This window comes from Oncorhynchus masou, chromosome 14, assembly GCF_036934945.1.
Source record: "Oncorhynchus masou masou isolate Uvic2021 chromosome 14, UVic_Omas_1.1, whole genome shotgun sequence".
Lineage (NCBI taxonomy): Eukaryota > Metazoa > Chordata > Actinopteri > Salmoniformes > Salmonidae > Oncorhynchus > Oncorhynchus masou.
The window spans coordinates 15,698,751-15,719,827 of record NC_088225.1 but is presented as its reverse complement, the minus strand read 5'-3'; the positions used below and the strand labels follow the sequence as shown (position 1 = coordinate 15,719,827).

Genomic DNA, 21,077 nt, shown 5'->3' with positions numbered 1-21,077 from the left:
AATAAATATTTGGGTTGTGTAAATGAAGGCCTTGGAAAATGAAAAAAGTATTATTTCAAAGAACAAAGTATATTTAATTTCATTCGTTTATGTTACTGTAGGATATATGTTGCCTCTTGCTCAAGTGTGGAGTTCCTGGAACAGTGGTTATCCTTGGAAAAAGTGATCATTTGAAATAGAGCTCATGTCTCCAAGCGCTTAAAACTTTTTATCTGCATGTGACTCTTAAAAGTCAAGTACGGAGTGGGGGATGACTTCAAAAATGGCAGAGATATTTCAATTTTAAATTCATATGGAGTCAATATGACTCATTTCCAAGCAAACTGGGAACATTTCCAGAACATTAGCGAATATTCCCTTTAAGATCCAGTTAGGGTTGATAACAATCAAAAATAGTTTTATGAATGTTTTTTATATATTTATACAATTTTATGTTATAAAATAAACATCATTGTAATGTTCTCCTAACATTCACTAAAATGTTGTGAACAGCATATGGAACAACCACCACAGAACATTCTCCAAATGTTCTCATTACGTTTCCAGGTAATGTAATAACACAATGTACCAGTAAGTACCAAAATTAGTTCGATGAAATTTCCCAGAATATTTGTTAGGTTGCGGTAAATGTTCTCATAACACAAAAACTGTCCAGTCGTGCTGATGATTATACAATGTTTGTATAAAATATTCACCTGATGTTGCAAGAATTTTCCCAGAAAACATTTAGTCTGTTCTTTAAAGGTTCCCAGTATGTTTCATTAGGTTGTGGGAACAGTCTGGTGGTAACATTGTGGGGACAAGAGAGAGGTTCCCAAAACACTAAAACTGTCCAGTTGTGTTGACATTCAGATAATGTTTGTATCAGGTGCACAAAACATTCCTTTGATGATGCAACAATGTCGACAGAACAGCCTTTCTGACCTCTTTAAAGGTTTCCAGAACATTTAATTCGGCTGTTGGAACCGTGTGGATACATTACAATAAACAGGTTCTTAAAACACAAAATATGCTCAGTTGTGATGACATTCATACAATGCTTAAGTAAAGGTTTCACAGGACATTCACTGAATGTTGCAAGAACATTTTAGTGATATATTGTCACGTCGTGTGTGTAGGTGGCAGGGAAGTCAAGTGCAGGTGAATTAAACTTGGTACAATTGGAGTATTTTAATAACTTAAAACATAAACTCCAAAACTAAAGTCCATAATAAAATAAATGTGGGTACAAGAACCCGTCGCACAACAATCCATGAAACATGAACATAACAACAAACAATCTCTGACAAGGACATGAGGGGAAACAGAGGGTTAAATACACAACACTAAATGAATGGGATTGGAACCAGGTGTGTAAGAAGACTAGACAAAACCAATGGAAAATGAAATGTAGATCAATAATGGTTAGAAGACCGGTGACGTTGACTGCCGAGCACCGCCCGAACAAGGAGAGGCATCGACTTCGGTAGAAGTCGTGACATATATTCACGAAGGTTGCGCAGAACATTTCCATAATGTTGCATAATTTTCAAATAAGTCAGTTTTTATGATGTTCATGCAATATATATACAGTACCAGTCAAAAGTTTGGACACACCAAATCATTCAAGGGTTTATCTTTATTTCTACATTGTAGAATAATAGTGAAGACATCAAAAATATGAAATAACACATATGGAATCATGTAGTAACCAAAAAAGTGTTTAAAAATCAAAATATATTTGAGATTCTTCAAAGTAGCCAACCTTTGCCTTGATGACAGCTTTGCACACTCTTGGCATTCTCTCAACCAGCTTCATGAGGTAGTCACCTGGAATGCATTTCAATTAACAGGACTTCCTTGTTAAAGTTACTTAGTGGAATTCGTTCCTTCTTAATGCGTTTGAGCCAATCAGTTGTGTTGTGACAAAGTAGGGGTGGTATTCAAAAGATAGCCCTATTTGGTAAAAGACCAAGTCCATATTATGGCAAGAACAGCTCAAATAAGCAAAGAGAAATGACAGTTCATCATTACTTTAAGACATGAATGTGAATCAATCCGGAACATTTCAAGAACTTTGAAAGTTTCTCCAAGTGCAGTCACAAAAACCATCAAGCGCTATGATGAAACTGGCTCTCATGAGGACCGCCACAGGAAAGGAAGACCCAGAGTTACAGAGTTCAAGCAACAGAGACATTTCTACATCAACTGTTCAGAGGAGACTGTGTGAATCAGGTCTTCATGGTCGAATTGCTGCAAAGATACCACTACTAAAGGACACCAATAATAAGAGACTTGCTTGGGCCAAGAAACACGAGCAATGGACAATAGACCCATTGAAATCTGTCGTTTGGTCTGATGAGTCCAAATTTGAGACTGTATTTATCAAGGCACAAGGTGAGACCCAAATGCAGACACAGGAGCCAGATGGTTGGAATCTTACAATTTTTATTAAGTCAAAGGGGTAGGCAAGAGAATGCCAGGCAAAAAGGTCAAAACCAGATCAGAATCCAGGAAGTACAGAGTGGCAGACAGGCTCATGGTCAAGGCAGGCAGAATGGTCAGGCTGACTGGTACAAAGTCCAGAAACAGGCAAGGGTCAAAACTGTGAGGACTAGAAAAAAGAGAATGCAAAAAGCAGGAGAACAGTAACACCGCTGGTTGACTTGGAAACATACAAGACAAACTGGCACAGAGAGACAGGAAACACAGGGATAAATACACTGAGGAAAATAAGCGACACCTGGAGGGGGTGGAGACAATCACAAGGACAGGTGAAACAGATGAGGGCGTGACAGTATTGTAGGCTCACTACAAGGTAATACATGGCATTTTAAATGAATTCATAGGGCATTTGAAGAGTGTTTATCATACAAAGACAACCATATTTTTTACACTTAATTTGATGACAAATTGCACATTATTTCACTTGAACAACATTTAATCATACAAATACAACCATATTTTACAAGTACTATGAAGAGGATGGGAACATTTTTAACAACTCAGAAATTGTGTTCTGTCCTGATTGACTATATTAGACTGAAACCCCCCACAATACCACAGCTATCTCCTGGTGGCACATGGTTAATTATTTGGCTACAAGATTGCAGGTTCAATCCCACATTTTCTTTAACCACGTTTCCTTTAGAACAATGTTGAAATTGAGGCTCAGATATAATCTACTAAAAGTTATTGTCACGGCTTCTGCCGAAGTCGATGCCTCTCCTTGTTCGGGCGGTGTTAAGCGGTCGACGTCGCCGGTCTTCTAGCCAATGCCGATCCATTTTTCATTTTCCATTTTTCATTGTCTCGTTTTTCCACACACCTGGTTCTCATTTCCCTCATTATGTGTTGTGTATTTAACCCCCTGTTTCCCCCATGTCTTTGTGTTGTTTATCTGTTTTCATGTATGCGCACGTTAGGCTGGTTGCGCTGGGTTATGTTCAACCCATATTTTTATTTTGCGCTTGTTTGTGCCGTGTACTTTTGGTTCGCCAAATAAAAGGCTCCAGTTCGCTACCAAATATCTGGAAAATGGAAAATGGATCGGCAATGGCTAGAAGACAGGCGACGTCGACCGCCGAACACTGCCCGAACAAGGAGAGGCATCAACTTCGGCAGAAATGACAGATATTGTCTTTATTTTGCAAAAATGTATAAACCCAACAGAAATGCAGAATTTAGAATAACCATAAAAATGTAACGTTGTGTAAAAATTGACTGTTCAACTTTTCAAAAACACATCCGATATAATTCCTATTTTGAGACGCTTCCCATGGTCCCCCTGCCCTATTTTCACGATCTGAAAAGCAAACGATATCCTAGATCAGCACTCATAGTCTTGGATACTTTGTAAATAAGTACGCTGCATATAAAGAGAATGGGTGATGTGATGGTGTATAACCCAGCTACCAGTATGTCCCTGGCTTAGTCACGTCTAAGGCTAAAAAGGAAGAATGGAAATCCTGACTGACCACACTGCCATGGCTATAGTCGTGCAAAAAAGTATTTAGCCAGCCACCAATTGTGCAAGTTCTCCCACTTAAAAAGATGAGAGGCCTGTAATTTTCATCATAGGTACACTTCAACTATGACAGACAAAACGAGATAGAAAAAATCCAGAAAATCACATTGTAGGATTTTTTATGAATTTATTTGCAAATTATGGTGGAAAATGAGACAAGCACAAAGACAGGTGAAACAGATCAGGGTGTGACAATGTTGGTGCTGAGTTCAGATACACATTAAAACGAAAAAGTAATGAATAACAATGAATTAATTACCCACAATGTTCCCACCAGACTGTTCCCACAACCAAGGGAAACATTCTGGGAACCTTTAAAGAACAGACGAAATAGATTCTAGCAACGTTCTTGCAACTTCAGGTGAATGTTTCTTGCACCCTAAAAGAAACATTGTAGAATTGTCTGCACAACTGGACACTTTTTGTGTTTTTGGAACAGATCTCTTCTTATGGCCCCACAATGTTCTCACCAGATTGTTCCCACAACCTAAAAAACAATTCTGAGAACCTTTAAAGAAGAGATTAAATGCGTTCTAGGAATGTTCTTGCAACATTGGGCAAATGTTTTATACAAACATTCTAGTGTATTTTTTTGTCCTCTGTCTCCCCAGTATTGTAGGTCATACTGAGCCCTACACCAAACTGTGCTGTAAGGGTTTCTGCATAGACATCCTGAAGAAGCTGTCCCGCACCACCAAATTCTCATACGACCTCTACCTGGTCACCAACGGGAAGCACGGAAAGCTGGTCAGAGGCAGTTGGAACGGCATGATCGGAGAGGTAAGGAGATGATGGTTATTCTAACAAGCATTATAATTAGCCACCTGCTAAAAAGTTAGCATATTAAATACATTAGATTTAGCCAAAAAAATTGAAGAATAATACACAACTTTTATTTCCATTATATAGACATACCCAAAAGTAATTATTTTTCATGAGATGGCCATAAACAATAACTAGTACAGCTGCATTGTTCTAGAAATGTCTGGCACTCACCTTTCTGGTAAAAAGGTGTTATAAATTGCTGAGGTGTACCTGATTTTGAGGACAAGCTCAAGTATATAGTACAAATCTTTTGTGGGAGAATAAGGGCTTGAAATTACTGAAATGCTTTCTAAATATAGTAACAAGGAAATTATAAATTACTTACTATAAGATTTCACATTTCCTATAACTGTAAAATAAATATGATCAATTAGCTCCATTTCATATAACTGATGACAGAGCATTTTCTGCCTCCTCTGAGCTCAGAGACACCATTCAAAAGTGGTCGTGTTTCAATTCTTGACATTGGTGATTTATGTTTAGGTTTATCAGACCTCATGATAAGACCCAGATGCAGACAGTTCGAAGTAAGAGGTCAGTAATCTAGAGCAGAGTCCGTAAGGTACAGAACGGCAGCCAGGCTCAGGGTCAGGGCAGGCAGAGGTCAGTAATCTAGAGCAGAGTCCGAAAGGTACAGAACGGCAGGCAGGCTCAGGGTCAGGGCAGGCAGAGGTCAGTAATCTAGAGCAGAGTCCGAAAGGTACAGAACGGCAGGCAGGCTCAGGGTCAGGGCAGGCAGAGGTCAGTAATCTAGAGCAGAGTCCGAAAGGTACAGAACGGCAGGCAGGCTCAGGGTCAGGGCAGGCAGAGGTCAGTAATCTAGAGCAGAGTCCGAAAGGTACAGAACGGCAGGCAGGCTCAGGGTCAGGGCAGGCAGAGGTCAGTAATCTAGTGCAGAGTCTGAAAGGTACAGAACGGCAGGCAGGCTCAGGGTCAGGGCAGGCAGAGGTCAGTAATCTAGAGCAGAGTCCGAAAGGTACAGAACGGCAGGCAGGCTCAGGGTCAGGGCAGGCAGAGGTCAGTAATCTAGAGCAGAGTCTGAAAGGTACAGAACGGCAGGCAGGCTCAGGGTCAGGGCAGGCAGAGGTCAGTAATCTAGAGCAGAGTCCGAAAGGAACAGAACGGCAGGCAGGCTCAGGGTCAGGGCAGGCAGAGGTCAGTAATCTAGAGCAGAGTCTGAAAGGTACAGAACGGCAGGCAGGCTCAGGGTCAGGGCAGGCAGAGGTCAGTAATCTAGAGCAGAGTCTGAAAGGTACAGAACGGCAGGCAGGCTCAGGGTCAGGGCAGGCAGAGGTCAGTAATCTAGAGCAGAGTCCGAAAGGTACAGAACGGCAGGCAGGCTCAGGGTCAGGGCAGGCAGAGGTCAGTAATCTAGTGCAGAGTCTGAAAGGTACAGAACGGCAGGCAGGCTCAGGGTCAGGGCAGGCAGAGGTCAGTAATCTAGAGCAGAGTCCGAAAGGTACAGAACGGCAGGCAGGCTCAGGGTCAGGGCAGGCAGAGGTCAGTAATCTAGAGCAGAGTCTGAAAGGTACAGAACGGCAGGCAGGCTCAGGGTCAGGGCAGGCAGAGGTCAGTAATCTAGAGCAGAGTCTGAAAGGTACAGAACGGAAGGCAGGGTCAGGGTCAGGCAGAGGTCAGTAATCTAGAGCAGAGTCTGAAAGGTACAGAACGGCAGGCAGGCTCAGGGTCAGGGCAGGCAGAGGTCAGTAATCTAGAGCAGAGTCTGAAAGGTACAGAACGGCAGGCAGGCTCAGGGTCAGGGCAGGCAGAGGTCAGTAATCTAGATCAGAGTCCGAAAGGTACAGAACGGCAGGCAGGCTCAGGGTCAGGGTCAGGCAGAGGTCAGTAATCTAGAGCAGAGTCTGAAAGGTACAGAACGGCAGGCAGGCTCAGGGTCAGGGCAGGCAGAGGTCAGTAATCTAGAGCCGAGGTCGAAAAGTACAGAATGGCAGGCAGGCTCAGGGTCAGGGCAGGCAGAGGTCAGTAATCTAGAGCAGAGTCTGAAAGGTACAGAACGGCAGCCAGGCTCAGGGTCAGGGCAGGCAGAGGTCAGTAATCTAGAGCAGAGTCTGAAAGGTACAGAACGGCAGGCAGGCTCAGGGTCAGGGCAGGCAGAGGTCAGTAATCTAGAGCAGAGTCTGAAAGGTACAAAACGGCAGGCAGGCTCAGGGTCAGGGCAAGCAGAGGTCAGTAATCTAGAGCAGAGTCTGAAAGGTACAGAACGGCAGGCAGGCTCAGGGTCAGGGCAGGCAGAGGTCAGTAATCTAGAGCAGAGTCTGAAAGGTACAGAACGGAAGGCAGGGTCAGGGTCAGGCAGAGGTCAAATCTAGAGCAGAGTCTGAAAGGTAACAGAACGGCAGGCAGGCTCAGGGTCAGGGCAGGCAGAGGTCAGTAATCTAGAGCAGAGTCTGAAAGGTACAGAACGGCAGGCAGGCTCAGGGTCAGGGCAGGCAGAGGTCAGTAATCTAGATCAGAGTCCGAAAGGTACAGAACGGCAGGCAGGCTCAGGGTCAGGGTCAGGCAGAGGTCAGTAATCTAGAGCAGAGTCTGAAAGGAAACGGCAGGCAGGCTCAGGGTCAGGGCAGGCAGAGGTCAGTAATCTAGCAGCCGAGGTCGAAAAGTACAGAATGGCAGGCAGGCTCAGGGTCAGGGCAGGCAGAGGTCAGTAATCCAGAGCAGAGTCCTGGACTACAGAACGGCAGCCAGGCTCAGGGTCAGGGCAGGCAGAGGTCAGTAATCTAGAACCCAGCAGAGTCTGAAAGGTACAGAACGGCAGGCAGGCTCAGGGTCAGGGCAGGCAGAGGTCAGTAATCTAGAGCAGAGTCTGAAAGGTTACAGCTTCAAACCACAGGCAGGCTCAGGGTCAGGGCAGGCAGAGGTCAGTAATCTAGAGCAGAGTCTGAAAGGTACAGAACGGCAGGCAGGCTCAGGGTCAGGGCAGGCAGAGGTCAGTAATCTAGAGCAGAGTCTGAAAGGTACAGAACGGCAGGCAGGCTCAGGGTCAGGGCAGGCAGAGGTCAGTAATCTAGAGCAGAGTCTGAAAGGTACAAAACGGCAGGCAGGCTCAGGGTCAGGGCAGGCAGAGGTCAGTAATCTAGAGCAGAGTCTGAAAGGTACAGAACGGCAGGCAGTCTCAGGGTCAGGGCAGGCAGAATGGTCAAAACCGGAGGAAAAAGAAAACAGGGACTAGAGAGAAAACAGGAGTACAGGAAACCGCTGGTAGGCTTGACGAGACAAACTGGCAACAGACAAACACAGAACACAAGTATAAATACATATAATGTGGAAAAAGGGGCGACACCTGGAGGGGGTGGAGACAAGCACAAAGACAGGTGAAAGACAGATGAACAGATCAACATTAAAAAGAAAAAGTAATGAATAACAATGAATTAATTGCCCTTAATCAAAACAAATAGTTATTATGGTCCAAATCCAAATAAAGGGAAACTAGACTATAGTGTAGGGTTGCAACATTTCAATAAATTCCCTGGTTTTCCCGAAATCCCATTGGTGTATTTTCAGATTCAGGAGGGCTTAAGCAGGAAATCTGGAATCCTCCAACCATAACTTCTGGAATACCAGGGACGTTTTCCAGAAGGAACTTGTTGAAAGTTCATTCTTCTTGCAGACCGTGTTCGGGAAGAGTTTGAGGGTTACAACATTAGTTTTCAGGGAAGTATTGTTCTCACTGGGGCATTGGCCACAGTAGCACCGGTAACGACTGACATAATGCCAGGCAGAGTGCCTGGACTGTAAACCCACTGGCGAGTCCATCAGTATGTTAAAGGGGAAACGTCAGTAGAGGTTATTAAGAGGAGATATCATACTGCGGGGAAGGGAGGGAGGATCTGCCAGGGGTTGAACAACAGGACTGACTCTGACTAGACTAGCAACAACCTTTATATAGGGTTATCAGCTTCACAACCACTGGCATGACGCAGTTTCTCTGGATCTCTGCAAGGTCTATGCAGCTGCATGCCTATCTAATCAATGATAGGCTTTCTGTGGTGCCAGGGTTTAGCTCTACATTAGCTAATGGATAAATGTTTATTGGTAGGCCTATTTGGTCATTATCTTCTCATGTTAAACATTTCACAAAGCTAGACACGGAGTCGCAATGCTGTAATATTGAGACTGCTGGCTCGTGGCAATAATGTCATTACAGTAATTACATTTGGAAATTCAACCATTGCAGATTGTTAAATAAATATTAGATGCAACAGCATACTAATCAGCTACCAATAGATTGTTTTGAAATATACAACTATCTTGTATAGGCTACCTTAACCTGCATGACATGAGACGTCCTCGCGCTCTCTCCCAGATTAGATAGAAAGTTGTGCATGAAACCAGACTAACAATGCCAAATAGTACAGTCAGTCCACCCTGAAAATACTTACTAAGCTTACTAGGGATTGTTTCATTATGCAGTGTACTATCTATAGCTATATACTGTCTTTAGCTGCTATTTATAAACGTTTTAAAAATGACACATCAAATAGCCTAACAATAGGAAAATAAGTTGTGGGCTTGAGGATAAATTCAGTCACTCTTTATTGTTGAACTCGGCTGGGTTTTTCTGGCTAATAGACTACACAATTGGGCTGCAATATTCAAGGTAAATTTCATTTAATCAATTAAATTGACCTTAATTCTGTCCTGAACCTGGTGTTCTGATGAAGTCCTCCCTTTTTGTCTGTAAATGTTTTCACCACAGCCTGTAGGTCCAGGTTGCTGGCCCGACTGTTTTTCTGTACTGAGTATTGCCAGGCCAGTATTTCCAACCTAAGACTGTCAGGAAAGACAGCTGCACACAATTTAAACTTAGTCTTGAACGATGCAGGCCAAGATATACCCGAGATAAGGGACTCTTGACATTGTAGCCACACAAGTCAAACGCCAATTCACCAGTATGAACGAAGTTGCAAACAATTGTTTTTGTTCAAGCCCTCAAGAACTGTTGTCTGCTAAAGACGATCATCTGTTTGCATCTGCCAGTTTATTGACCGTCCTGTATCCAGACGACCTGTCCCCATAGCTTCCTATACAGTTCATCTCTTTCCGTACCATGTTGAAGCCAGCAATTAAGGAGAAAGAGAGGCTCAATTAAAGATGTTACAAAACTGGCACAACTCCCTTCTGCCCAGTTTTCTTGATGTTGCTATGGCAATCAATCTGTCTTTACCATCTCTGTAACTGTCACTTCTGCAGAGAGATTGTTTTATGAACTAAAGCTCATGAAGAACGACCTAATAAGCATTGGACTCTTGGTCTGATATGTGCTGAGTAAGTGCCACTCGTTTTAATGGCGCTGTCGTAGCCTTGACCACCACATTTGTCACGACTTCCACCGAAGTCGGTCCCTCTCCTTGTTCGGGCGGCGTTCGGCAGTCGACGTCACCGGCCTTCTAGCCATCGCCGTTCCACTTTTCATTTTCCTTTTGTTTTGTCTTTGTTTTACACACCTGGTTTCAATTCTCCAATTACATGTTCATTATTTAACCCTCTGTTTCCCCCATGGTTTTTGTGCGTGTTTGTTTATTGTAAGTTTGGTCCGATGTTTGTGGGCATGGTGTTACTTCATGTATTTTGAATTTTTGAGTAAAGTTCCTTTTGTTACTCATCTCTGCTGTCCTGCGCCTGACTCCTCTGCACCAGCTACACCCAGATCCTTACAACATTTGTTCACTGAAATCCCTTTATACCTTTAATCAGTTTATTACATTGTTTTCACTTTTTCAGTCACATTCCTGAAAAATGTAAAAGGTTTATGAATTACTTTTTGGAGGGTTACTGTCAAAATGATGACATCAATGATAGGCGCATGGACCCCAAGAGCTCGTGGGGCCCCCATGGCTCGTGGGCCCCCTGCTTTGCAGGGGGTGTCTGGTATGCCAGTGTTTACAATGCACAATTGCTGTTGGTAACACTGTCACCCGGAGCCAGGGACTTATGTAACAGGTATTAGGTCTATGCTATACGCAACAATATCTAATGGATTAGGAATTAGGATTGATATTGCATGATGGATGACATTGCATGAATGGGTGGGTAGATATCATGGGCTGTTATCTGCATCTGTCTGGATGGGTTGTGTAGTATATCAGGGATAATACTGTACACACTGTATATCACCTACAGGGATTTAAGTCTTGCATATCAATGTTGATAGATAAAATGAATCAAACAGGTCAACAGGGGGCATCACTAATCCCACCTACTACAGTGTTTGATTTATTACAGATCATGGAACATATAGACTGTAGACTTTATATGTCATAAAAATGTCCTCTTCCCTTCTCCATAGGTGGTATACAAGCGGGCGGACATGGCCATTGGCTCGCTGACCATAAACGAAGAGCGCTCAGAAATTATCGATTTCTCCGTGCCGTTTGTGGAGACGGGGATCAGTGTGATGGTCGCCAGGAGCAATGGGACCGTCTCACCCTCTGCCTTTCTTGGTGAGCATGTTAAACCTGCTCATGTAAACAAACAAAAGAGATAACAAATGACTTGGCTTAAAAAGCTTGTTTACCATCTGAAAACAGAGATGTCAAATAGTACTTTCTCTGGACAGAGTTTAGAACTCACACCTGAATACATCGTACAACAAGCTGCCTCACACTGCAGAAACAGGAGAAAGGCTTCTTCTAGTATGAGTGGGTCGACTCGCAAAAGACAAGGCTCGTTCAAGGCTACGCTACTTACTTTAATACTTCTTAAAGAGCATCCCGTTCAGAAGCTGCTGACAGTGCGCTACTTTGGCAATACAATATCATGTTGTCCTTGCCATTATCTAGCAAGCAGCTGTCAGAGCACATGGTTTCAACATTTGCCAGAAAGATGTTCTGATTCTTCTATAGGTGTTCTGATTCCTCTCTCCCTCCTCCTCTATAGAGCCCTACAGTCCGGCGGTGTGGGTGATGATGTTTGTGATGTGCTTAACGGTGGTAGCTGTCACAGTGTTTATCTTTGAGTACTGCAGCCCTGTGGGGTACAACCGGAGTCTGGTGAGCGCCAAGGGTGAGTGTCAGCTCCGACCACCTTTCCCTCTACCTCTACCCTCCCGTATCAGCAAAGGTAGAAAGTCACGGAAAAGTAGGTTGAAAGAACTCTATATTACATCACAGAAAATATTAAATGACATTGAAATGGAATGCAAACGCATGTTATATACGCCCTCTTTGAATCCCTTCTGTCTTTACCACAACCATCATCCTACCTTCTCCAGATCCCGGAGGTCCCACCTTCACTATTGGGAAGTCTGTGTGGCTGCTGTGGGGCATCGTCTTCAACAACTCTGTTCCAATTGAGAACCCCAAGGGCACCACGAGCAAGGTCATGGTCCTGGTATGGGCCTTCTTCGCTGTCATCTTCCTGGCCTCCTACACTGCCAACCTGGCAGCCTTCATGATCCAGGAGCAATACACTGACACAGTCTCTGGACTGAGTGACAAAAAGGTAGGAGGATTCATCAGTCATTGGTAATTCTGTCTGTGTTCAGTCTATGAAAGGGGGGGGGATGATAGACATGCTGTAGTGTTTGATGTTAGGCTTAGGCAAAATATAGAGTGGCCTATTTTTGATGAGCAAACAGTGCCTGGCTGCGAACGGTTTGAGAGAATACAAATAACCACGGAAGAGCCTCAATGTCATGACTGTGACTTTTTCCACTCATACTAAAAACATAATAGGATTCCCAGTGTCTGTGGTGAAATTAAATTAGATCCCTGAAGTCTTTAGGTATGATGTCTGTGAAAATCCCCTGGATTGTATTACACCAGTGGATTTGCCAAGCTGCCAGCGATTATATATTCTAGTATTAACTTATGCATATTTGTGTGGCCTGTGGAGGTGCTCTACACCAGTATTGACAAGGAAATCCATGTTAAAACTTCAGTCTTTGATTTGTGGACTCTTCTTTAAGGCACTGAGGGATTAGAGAGGCATTTGAGGGAAAAGACCAAGCTGTCCACTGCTCATTAGAATTCCGGGAACTCATTTAATATTCTTCCCACATAATCCATTAGCTCTACTTTGTGAAAAAAAGACGATAACCCATAAAGTGTCTTTTGACAGTGAGTCTACAGATCAACCAGGGCAGAATCCACAGAAGCTCAGAGAGAATAGACAGACTGGACACTGCAGGTGGAACATTTAAATTGAGCTGTATGATCTCTAAAAAGGGACGTTTTCTGAAAGTGTTTCAAACAAGAGGCTTGTGCGGAATACAAACTGGTAAAGGACAGTAACTGGTGTTTATGTAGTGACAGATGATTGTTTCTCCTCCTGGGACTGTTCACTTCAGAGGCATGAAGTCATGCATGGAAAAGACCTTGCCATTTCCTCAGAGTGACATCATGTACAGACAGGCACCTCCCTCTTTAGACCCTGTCTGTGCTAGTCTCTCCTTTCTGTACAAGCTGTCAGATGTTAACAGATTTTTGTAAGAATCCTATACACTTAACTTTGGCCAGCTAGACTCAAGCTCTATGGGTCAAACATCATGCTTTTAGTCAGGGTTTTCATTGCTTCCCAACAGGCATTTACAACACAGAGCATTGTATGACATTCTGTGCCTGGGGGCACTATCACACTGCTACATCATTCCCTCATTCACATAGCAGCGGCGTAACCTTGGTCTGTTGGGTGAGATGAGGAACACAGGCTGAGTATCCTAATGCAGTCAGTGTATAGGATACAGGACAAATGGGAACGAGGACAACACTCTGTCATCTCTCCAGCTCCTCCACCAGACAGCAGTGAGACGTGGGATGCATAAGACTGGCACCAAGGGTCTCATTAATTCATGTGAAATGGCTCAGAGGACATTTCTCTCATTCTGACAAGCCAAGGTTACTAGCAATTATCACTCACTGGAGTATTTGCGTTAATGAACAAGTACAATTTATTTCCAGTATATTGCACAGTCAGGGTATTTAAATGAACATGGTCCACTCTGCGTCAAAGGGGCATGGCAAAATAAAGAGAAATTAGGAGTTTTTATTACAGTCAAGGGGGAAGAAGTCATTTTCTAATTCTCTGGAAAGTATGGCCTGGACTTAATTTCTGTTCATTGTGCCCTCTAATTGTCGAATTGAGAGAGGAATTATAGAGGGTAACCTTAGCTGACCACTTAATTGAGTGAACAGCACTTGAGGGTACATGCAGATATCAAAGAGACAGTGGTCTAGTGTAGTCAAGGACAAGGTGATCAGTGTTATTGTGTTAGTTTCTTTGAGGTTTATATTCACACCTCTGGGTTTGCCTGGCATATCATACACTCTTAGAAATAAAGTGCTATCTAGAACCTAAAAGGGTTGAGACATCAGATCTTAGGAGAGGGTGGACATTGTTTTTATTACTTAATATGGAAGTATGTCAATTTATTTGATATAAAAAAAAAATGATTAAATGAATAGTGCATGTATTCTTCCTAGACATGTCGGGTATCCGGTTCAAAATGTTTCTTGTTTGTGCATTTATAATTCAAACTTCTACATTACCCAAACAGTTCCAGAAGCCACAGGAGCAGTATCCACCGTTTCGTTTTGGTACGGTCCCAAATGGAAGCACAGAGAGGAACATCCGGAGCAACTACCCTGAGATGCATGCCCACATGGTCAAATACAACCAGAAGGGTGTGGAGGACGCCCTCAACAGCCTCAAATCAGGGTAACACTCTGTAAATAATCATTATACACAGTCAGTGACAGAAAACAGACATCAGCGTAACACATTCTAAAATGTCTGAGCAAATATTTTATGTTTGATGAAATTATAATTCATTAGATAAGTTATTACATGGTAATTAAATAGTAATTAAAAATACATTTGTCTATCATTGCATTTCCCAACAAGATAAATCCCTATTGTTATTATCTATAGGAAACTGGATGCCTTCATCTATGACGCTGCTGTGCTGAACTACATGGCAGGTAAAGACGAGGGCTGTAAGCTGGTGACCATCGGCAGTGGGAAGGTCTTTGCCACCACTGGCTACGGCATCGCCTTGCAGAAGGAGTCCCGATGGAAACGTCCTATAGACCTGGCCCTGCTCCAGTTCCTAGCGGATGGTAAATTACAATTAACCCCGTGTGGAGTGGGATGGGCGGCTAACTGTAAATCTTAGCTGTACTTATCCATTTAGGTCCCAAATACTCCCAAATTTGCTAAACTGGTAAACTGCCCATTAATGATAAAAATGCGTAACTCACACAAGTAAGCTTGTATAGGCCCGCAGAGCCTCGAGATTAGAAAAAACTAAACTTTAATGAAAATACTGGCGTACATTGCACCATAGACCACTCAGAGGTACTGTAACAGAGTTTTGACTGTGATCCAGGGAACAACAAGTGTAAAATGCTGAGTCAGGGTATGTCGAGGGGAGTGATGAGGGTGTGAGATTGGCATTGACACACAATGACAACAACCGGCGCAAGAGTGTTTTAATGAACACCTTCAAGCCTCTCTGTGTTCTGTTCTTCCCGCTCGCTGCAGGTGACACACAGAAGCTACAGACGGTGTGGCTCACAGGGATCTGTCGTAACGAGAAGAAGGAGGTGATGAGCAGTAAGCTGGACATAGATAACATGGCGGGCGTCTTCTACATGCTGCTGGTGGCCATGGGGCTCAGTCTCCTGGTGTTCAGCTGGGAACATCTGCTCTACTGGAAGCTGAGACACTCAGTACGCAAGTCTGAACGCCTCGACTTCCTGCTCGCCATCAGCAGGGTAGGTGTGGCTGACCCTTCTTCCGAGGGACAGGGGTGGAAAGGGTACATAGGCCTAATCTATAGAGATTTACACACTGAGGCATGGCTTAGATTGCAAAGGCCTTGGGTTCTGCAGAAAATGTGGTCCAATCACCATGGGAAAGTTGATCTGTTAATCTAAGATACAAAACTGTTTTTATAGTAATGAGTTCCATTAAGAAATGACATACAGTGTAAGCAACAATTCAATGAAAGCAGCAATAACGACATCATTTGCAAAGTCTAAGTAACCATAAAATGTGTTGTTTCTCTTTTCACAAACACAGCAGAAAATGTTCTATTTCCTGACCATAAAGTTCTCAGTCTTTCTTAGATTTATGCCTCACAGTAATGCTTGGGAAATATTGGTAGTGCACTAAGTCAAAGCTGTACATGATCAGGATATTTCAAGGGCACTAAAATAAAAATGATGCAAAAATAAAATGAGTAAAAAGCCATAAAATGACTTTATGGAGACTGTGCAATACTGTTACGGTCCTGATCCGTCTGACATTGAATTGAAATAGGCCCATTAACAATCCATCTCAGTGTTGACAGTGGTGAGGTGAGATTAAGCTTCCTAGACTGAGACCAAATTTCAAAGTAAAATAAAGCCCTCCAAATAAAAATTGGAAAACTAATTCAGCAAGTGCATGGTCAGCTGCTGCTTTTTCATTTACCGTCTCGCATAGTGTGTGTGTTTAAACACCGACCTGAATGCATACAAGCTTTCAAAACAAAACAAATTGTCTATAAACTATTTTGGACAATCCTGAATCTAATTTGGCTTTCACACTTCTCTGTGTAATTGTCTTCACGTCATTGGTCAGACAGGTTAATAGAAATTGTATTTGCTCAAAGTGAATGTTATCAACACAAGCAATAATGTTTTCTAAAGTCATGATTAGAAACAATAGCCAAAGATAATTAACACTTGTGGGATTTAATCTTGTCAAACTTTGTGTAGGGTGAGAAATGTGGATCTGTTCCAAAACCTGACAAGGCTTTTTGATGGATGCTAATCTCCTCCTCCTTCGCTATCTCTGCAGGGAATCTACAGCTGCTTCAACGGTGTGGAGGACTCTGACCGCAACGGAAACCTGCAGAACCCTGACGTCACCACCAACTACACCCAGGCCAACATGCTGAAGATGCTGCAGACAGCCAAGGACATCGTGACCTCGACCAGAGTGGAGAACTCCCTGGACAATGCCACCAAGACCATAGAGAACTGGAGCCGGCGAGGAGCCGACAATGTGCGGGTTGGCCTGCCGCCTCGGGTGGCAACCACTATAGACATGGGCCACAGCCGCCTGCCCTACATCTCCAGCATCACGGACAACCACTCGCCCTACCCCCAGAGGGCGCTCGCTTCCACCTTCCCCATCCACTACTCGGACAGCGCCACACAGCCCCTGCTGGACAAATCCAGGGTGGTGACGCGGCCTACCCCACTACGCTACACCCTTCCGGCCCGTGGCAGCCACCACTTCTACGAGAGAACCCTACCCATCTCCAGCCTCAGCAGCCCCCACATCGCCATGAGGGACCCTGCTCCCCCCAGCACCTCCAGTCACAACCCAAACCCCAGCAGCAGGTTGTATGTGGAGAGCCAGCCCCGGCACCCCACCTCCCCATTTGTCCCCTACAGAGAGTTCCAGGTGCCTGACATCTATGTGGAACACCACAAGGGGCCCCTGGGACGGAAGTTCAGCTACCCCCCTGACCACATGGGCAGGAAGAAGAGGTCCCACAGCTACGTGTTTTCTGAGGCCCAAGACACCAGGGGGAGGAACGACTATGATGAGCCAACCTCCTGCATGGCTGAGCTGAGGGCCAACCACCTCCTGAACAACCATGCCCCTTCTGCATCATCCATGGCCTGTATGGGGGGCCACTACCCCAGTGGCAGCGCCAGCTGCAACTCCTGCATGAAGCCCTACCTGGAGCCTGAAATGGAGGATGTGCCCTTGCTGGGGAAGGACAAGGTCAACCGCCGGGCCTCTTTTCTCAAGGCCACCTGGAGCAGTGACAGGATCCGCCAGCTGGGCGAGAAGCCCTCCACCTCCACTATGCCTGACCTGTTCCCCCGCATAGTGGTGGCCAACCCCAAGCCCCACAAGCTGTATGGCAGCCAGGGGAACAACCTGTGCTACCCTCTGGCCGCTGAGCCTGCCTACCTAGACCCGGCTCATATGCGTTCCTACCCCTACAAGCAGCAGAAGCTCAAGTGCTCCCAGTCCACCCGGCTACCATCCTACAGGGAGGCTATCCTGCAGAACGCAGCCGCCTTGCGGCGCTCCTCCTCCACTGTGGTGCACAGACACTACTCCACCTACCTGAACTCCTACACAGACCTGCCTGTATACGTGGGGCCACTGCCCCAGGGGCCCGGGCCGTTCTACGACAAGGACATGTGCCACTTGTTCCCCTGTGCAAGCCACTGCCCTAACAACAATGCCCTTGTGCCCCGTATGGGGGACCGACAGGTAGTGTACCAGAACAATATGTTTGGGGGCTACGAGGGCGCGGTGGGGCGGTCGCGAGAGGAGCCCCCCCTGCCCGGGTCTGGGAGCAGGGATCGGAGGGAGGTCCTGGTGGCCAGAAGAGTCAACAGTCCCTATGTGCCAAAGACCTGGGGCAGGGTATCCAGTCTGGAGTCTGAGGTCTGAGCTCCAAGCCCCTCCATACCTTCAGGCTGATGGACTATCCCTCCCTCTGGGGAGGGGAAAGCCTACCTGGGGCCTCCCCCTCAGCCTTTGGTTTAGGCAAAAACGAATGAATTAGCTACCAACATGGATGACTTGAGTGTTTACTCAGTGCAATAATATCCTTGGTGGACAGAAGGAAGTAGAGGACATTGAAAGGCTGTTACTGCTGGGACATTGTCAAGTAAACATTAAGCGATAAGAAAAGAAAAGAATGTGGAATAGTATTTAATACCTTCAAATTTAACCTGTTGATTGTTATTTAAAATATTTTTTAAATGCTGTCTTGCTGTGAGAGAGAGAGACCTGGATGACAATACACTCGCCGCTCACTCAGTTTAGACCCATTTTACTTTTCTCTTCAATCATTTCGGTATTCTTCCATTTAAATTTAGACACATAAAAAGAGAATACTTTTGTTATCAAACCACAGAAATGTCTTCCATGACTTTTGTAAGTCCAGGAGCTCTAGGGGAAAGCTGTCTGTTTAAGGCTTTTTGGCTCCGGTGGTCACTGATATAATTTGACTTGGATTTTAAAAGGGAAAATGTTTAATTATCATCTGTATTTCCATTGTTACTCTACACTTTAATAAATGACAAGGCCACTTCAAGGCCCTTTTGGAATTGTCTATATTTTCCTTTTCTGAGTCAAACTCCACATATGGTCTGTAATGCCAGCAGAATGGAATAGCAGGTCAGGTCCCAGGACTCTAGATGTTTGTCTGCTTCAGTTCATTAAGTGGGCCACCTCTGACTCATCCAGAAAGGTCACTGGATATCAGATCCACTAGACAGCGCTGTGTTCAGTTCACATGCCAACAATAGGGCAGACAAGTCAACTACAGCTCTTTAAAAGACAAGAACACATTGGTATTTTACTAACACCCCACATAATCTGTTCAGAAACAGTGATATGTCATCAATCTATCAAATCACTGTATGAGTATTCTGCTGAACATCATAAATACATTTGAAAAAGATGGAATAGAAACGTGTTCAGTTAGGTAACAAATCCAAACAGAGGCTTTGAATTGTCTATATGACCAGGATGGCCATGCTATTGTCTGAGCAGTGATACCTGTGACTGTAAATCTTCCCTCAGGGCTCATCATGGGATTCCAATGACATTAGCCCATCAGTGATTCTGCCAAGTCACGTGCACACACTTTCACACTGGCTTCAAAGGGTTGGTGTTCATCAACACCTCACTTACTTACCAATGACTAGGGGGAGCTTTAGCACACCAATAAGGGATCATTTTACCTGGATTCACCTGGTCAGTCTACACCATCGAAAGAGCAGGTGTTATTAATGTTTTGTACATTCAGTATATATAGCATTTTTTGCTTGTGTATTCTACTATTCTAACCCCACCCATATACTATTCTATCCCCACCCATATACTATTCTATCCCCACCCATATACTATTCTATCCCCACCCATATACTATTCTATCCCCACCCATATACTATTCTATCCCCACCCATATACTATTCTATCCCCACCCATATACTATTCTATCCCCACCCATATACTATTCTATCCCCACCCATATACTATTCTATCCCCACCCATATAAACTCAGCAAAAAAAGAAACGTCTGTTTTTCAGGACCCTGTCTTTCAAAGATAATTAGTAAAAATCCAAATAACTTCACAGATCTTAATTGTAAAGGGTTTAAACACTGTTTATGTTAATGCTTGTTCAATGAACCATAAACAATTAATGAACATGCACCTGTGGAACGGTCGTTAAGACACTAACAGCTTACAGACGGTAGGCAATTGGGAGTGGCAGGTAGCCTAGCGGTTAGAGCATTGGACTTGTAGCCGAAAGGTTGCAAGATCAAATCCCTGAGTTGACAGGGACCTCTGAACAAGGCAGTTAACCCACTGTTTCTAGGCCATCATTGAAAGTAAGAATTTGTTCTTAACTGACTTGCCTAGTTAAATAAAGGTTAAAAAAAACAAGTTAAGGTCACAGTTATGAAACAGGACACTAAAGAGGCCTTTCTACTGACTCGGAAAAACACCTTTCTCCTGACTCTGAAAAACACCAAAAGAATGATGCCCAGGGTCCCTGCTCATCTGTGTGAATGTGCCTTAGGCATGCTGCAAGGAGGCATGAGGACTGCAGATGTGGCCAGGGCAATAAATTGCAATGCCTGTACTGTGAGATGCCTAAGACAGTGCTACAGGGAGACAGGACGGACAGCTGATTGAACATCACAGCTGCGGGACAGGTACAGGATGGCAACAACTACTGCCTGGAACACATAATCCCTCCATCAGTGCTCAGACTGTCTGCAATAGGCTGAGAGAGGCTGGACTGAGGGCTTGTAGGCCTGTTGTAAGGCAGGTCCTCACCAGACGTCACCGGCAACAACGTCGCCTATGGGAACAAACCCACTGTCGCTGGACCAGACAGGACTGGCTAAAAGTGCTCTTCACTGACGAGTAGTGGTTTTGTCTCACCAGGGGTGATGGTCGGATTCGCGTTTATCATCAAAGGAATGAGCGTTACACAGAGGATTTGGAGGTGGAGGGTCTGTCATGGTCTGGGGCGGTGTCACAGCATCATCGGACTGAGCTTGTTGTCGTTGCATGCAATCTCAAAGCTGTGTGTCACAGCGAAGACATCCTCCTCCCCCATGTGGTACCCTTCCTCCTCCCTCATGTGGTACCCATCCTCCTCCCTCATGTGGTACCCATCCTCCTCCCTCATGTGGTACCCATCCTCCTCCCTCATGTGGTACCCATCCTCCTCCCTCATGTGGTACCCA

At 44.6% G+C, this 21,077-nt stretch overlaps 1 protein-coding gene across 4 annotated transcripts in view; it reads left to right on the top strand.

Moving 5' to 3' along the window:
• LOC135554374 (glutamate receptor ionotropic, NMDA 2C-like) overlaps positions 1-18,747 on the top strand; it is a 91,885-nt gene extending 73,138 nt beyond the window's left edge. For 2 of the 4 annotated variants that reach the window (XM_064986649.1, XM_064986650.1), the window contains 8 exons: positions 4,618-4,786; positions 11,139-11,292; positions 11,729-11,929; positions 12,063-12,292; positions 14,346-14,506; positions 14,720-14,907; positions 15,332-15,564; positions 16,634-18,747. In XM_064986649.1, the coding sequence (XP_064842721.1) occupies positions 4,618-4,786; positions 11,139-11,292; positions 11,729-11,929; positions 12,063-12,292; positions 14,346-14,506; positions 14,720-14,907; positions 15,332-15,564; positions 16,634-18,256 (2,959 nt within the window). In that variant the 3' untranslated portion in view covers positions 18,257-18,747. The remainder of the gene's footprint in view (positions 1-4,617; positions 4,787-11,138; positions 11,293-11,728; positions 11,930-12,062; positions 12,293-14,345; positions 14,507-14,719; positions 14,908-15,331; positions 15,565-16,633) is intronic. The other 2 variants (XM_064986652.1, XM_064986651.1) reach the window with 1 other exon arrangement.
• Positions 18,748-21,077: the final 2,330 nt, after the last annotated feature.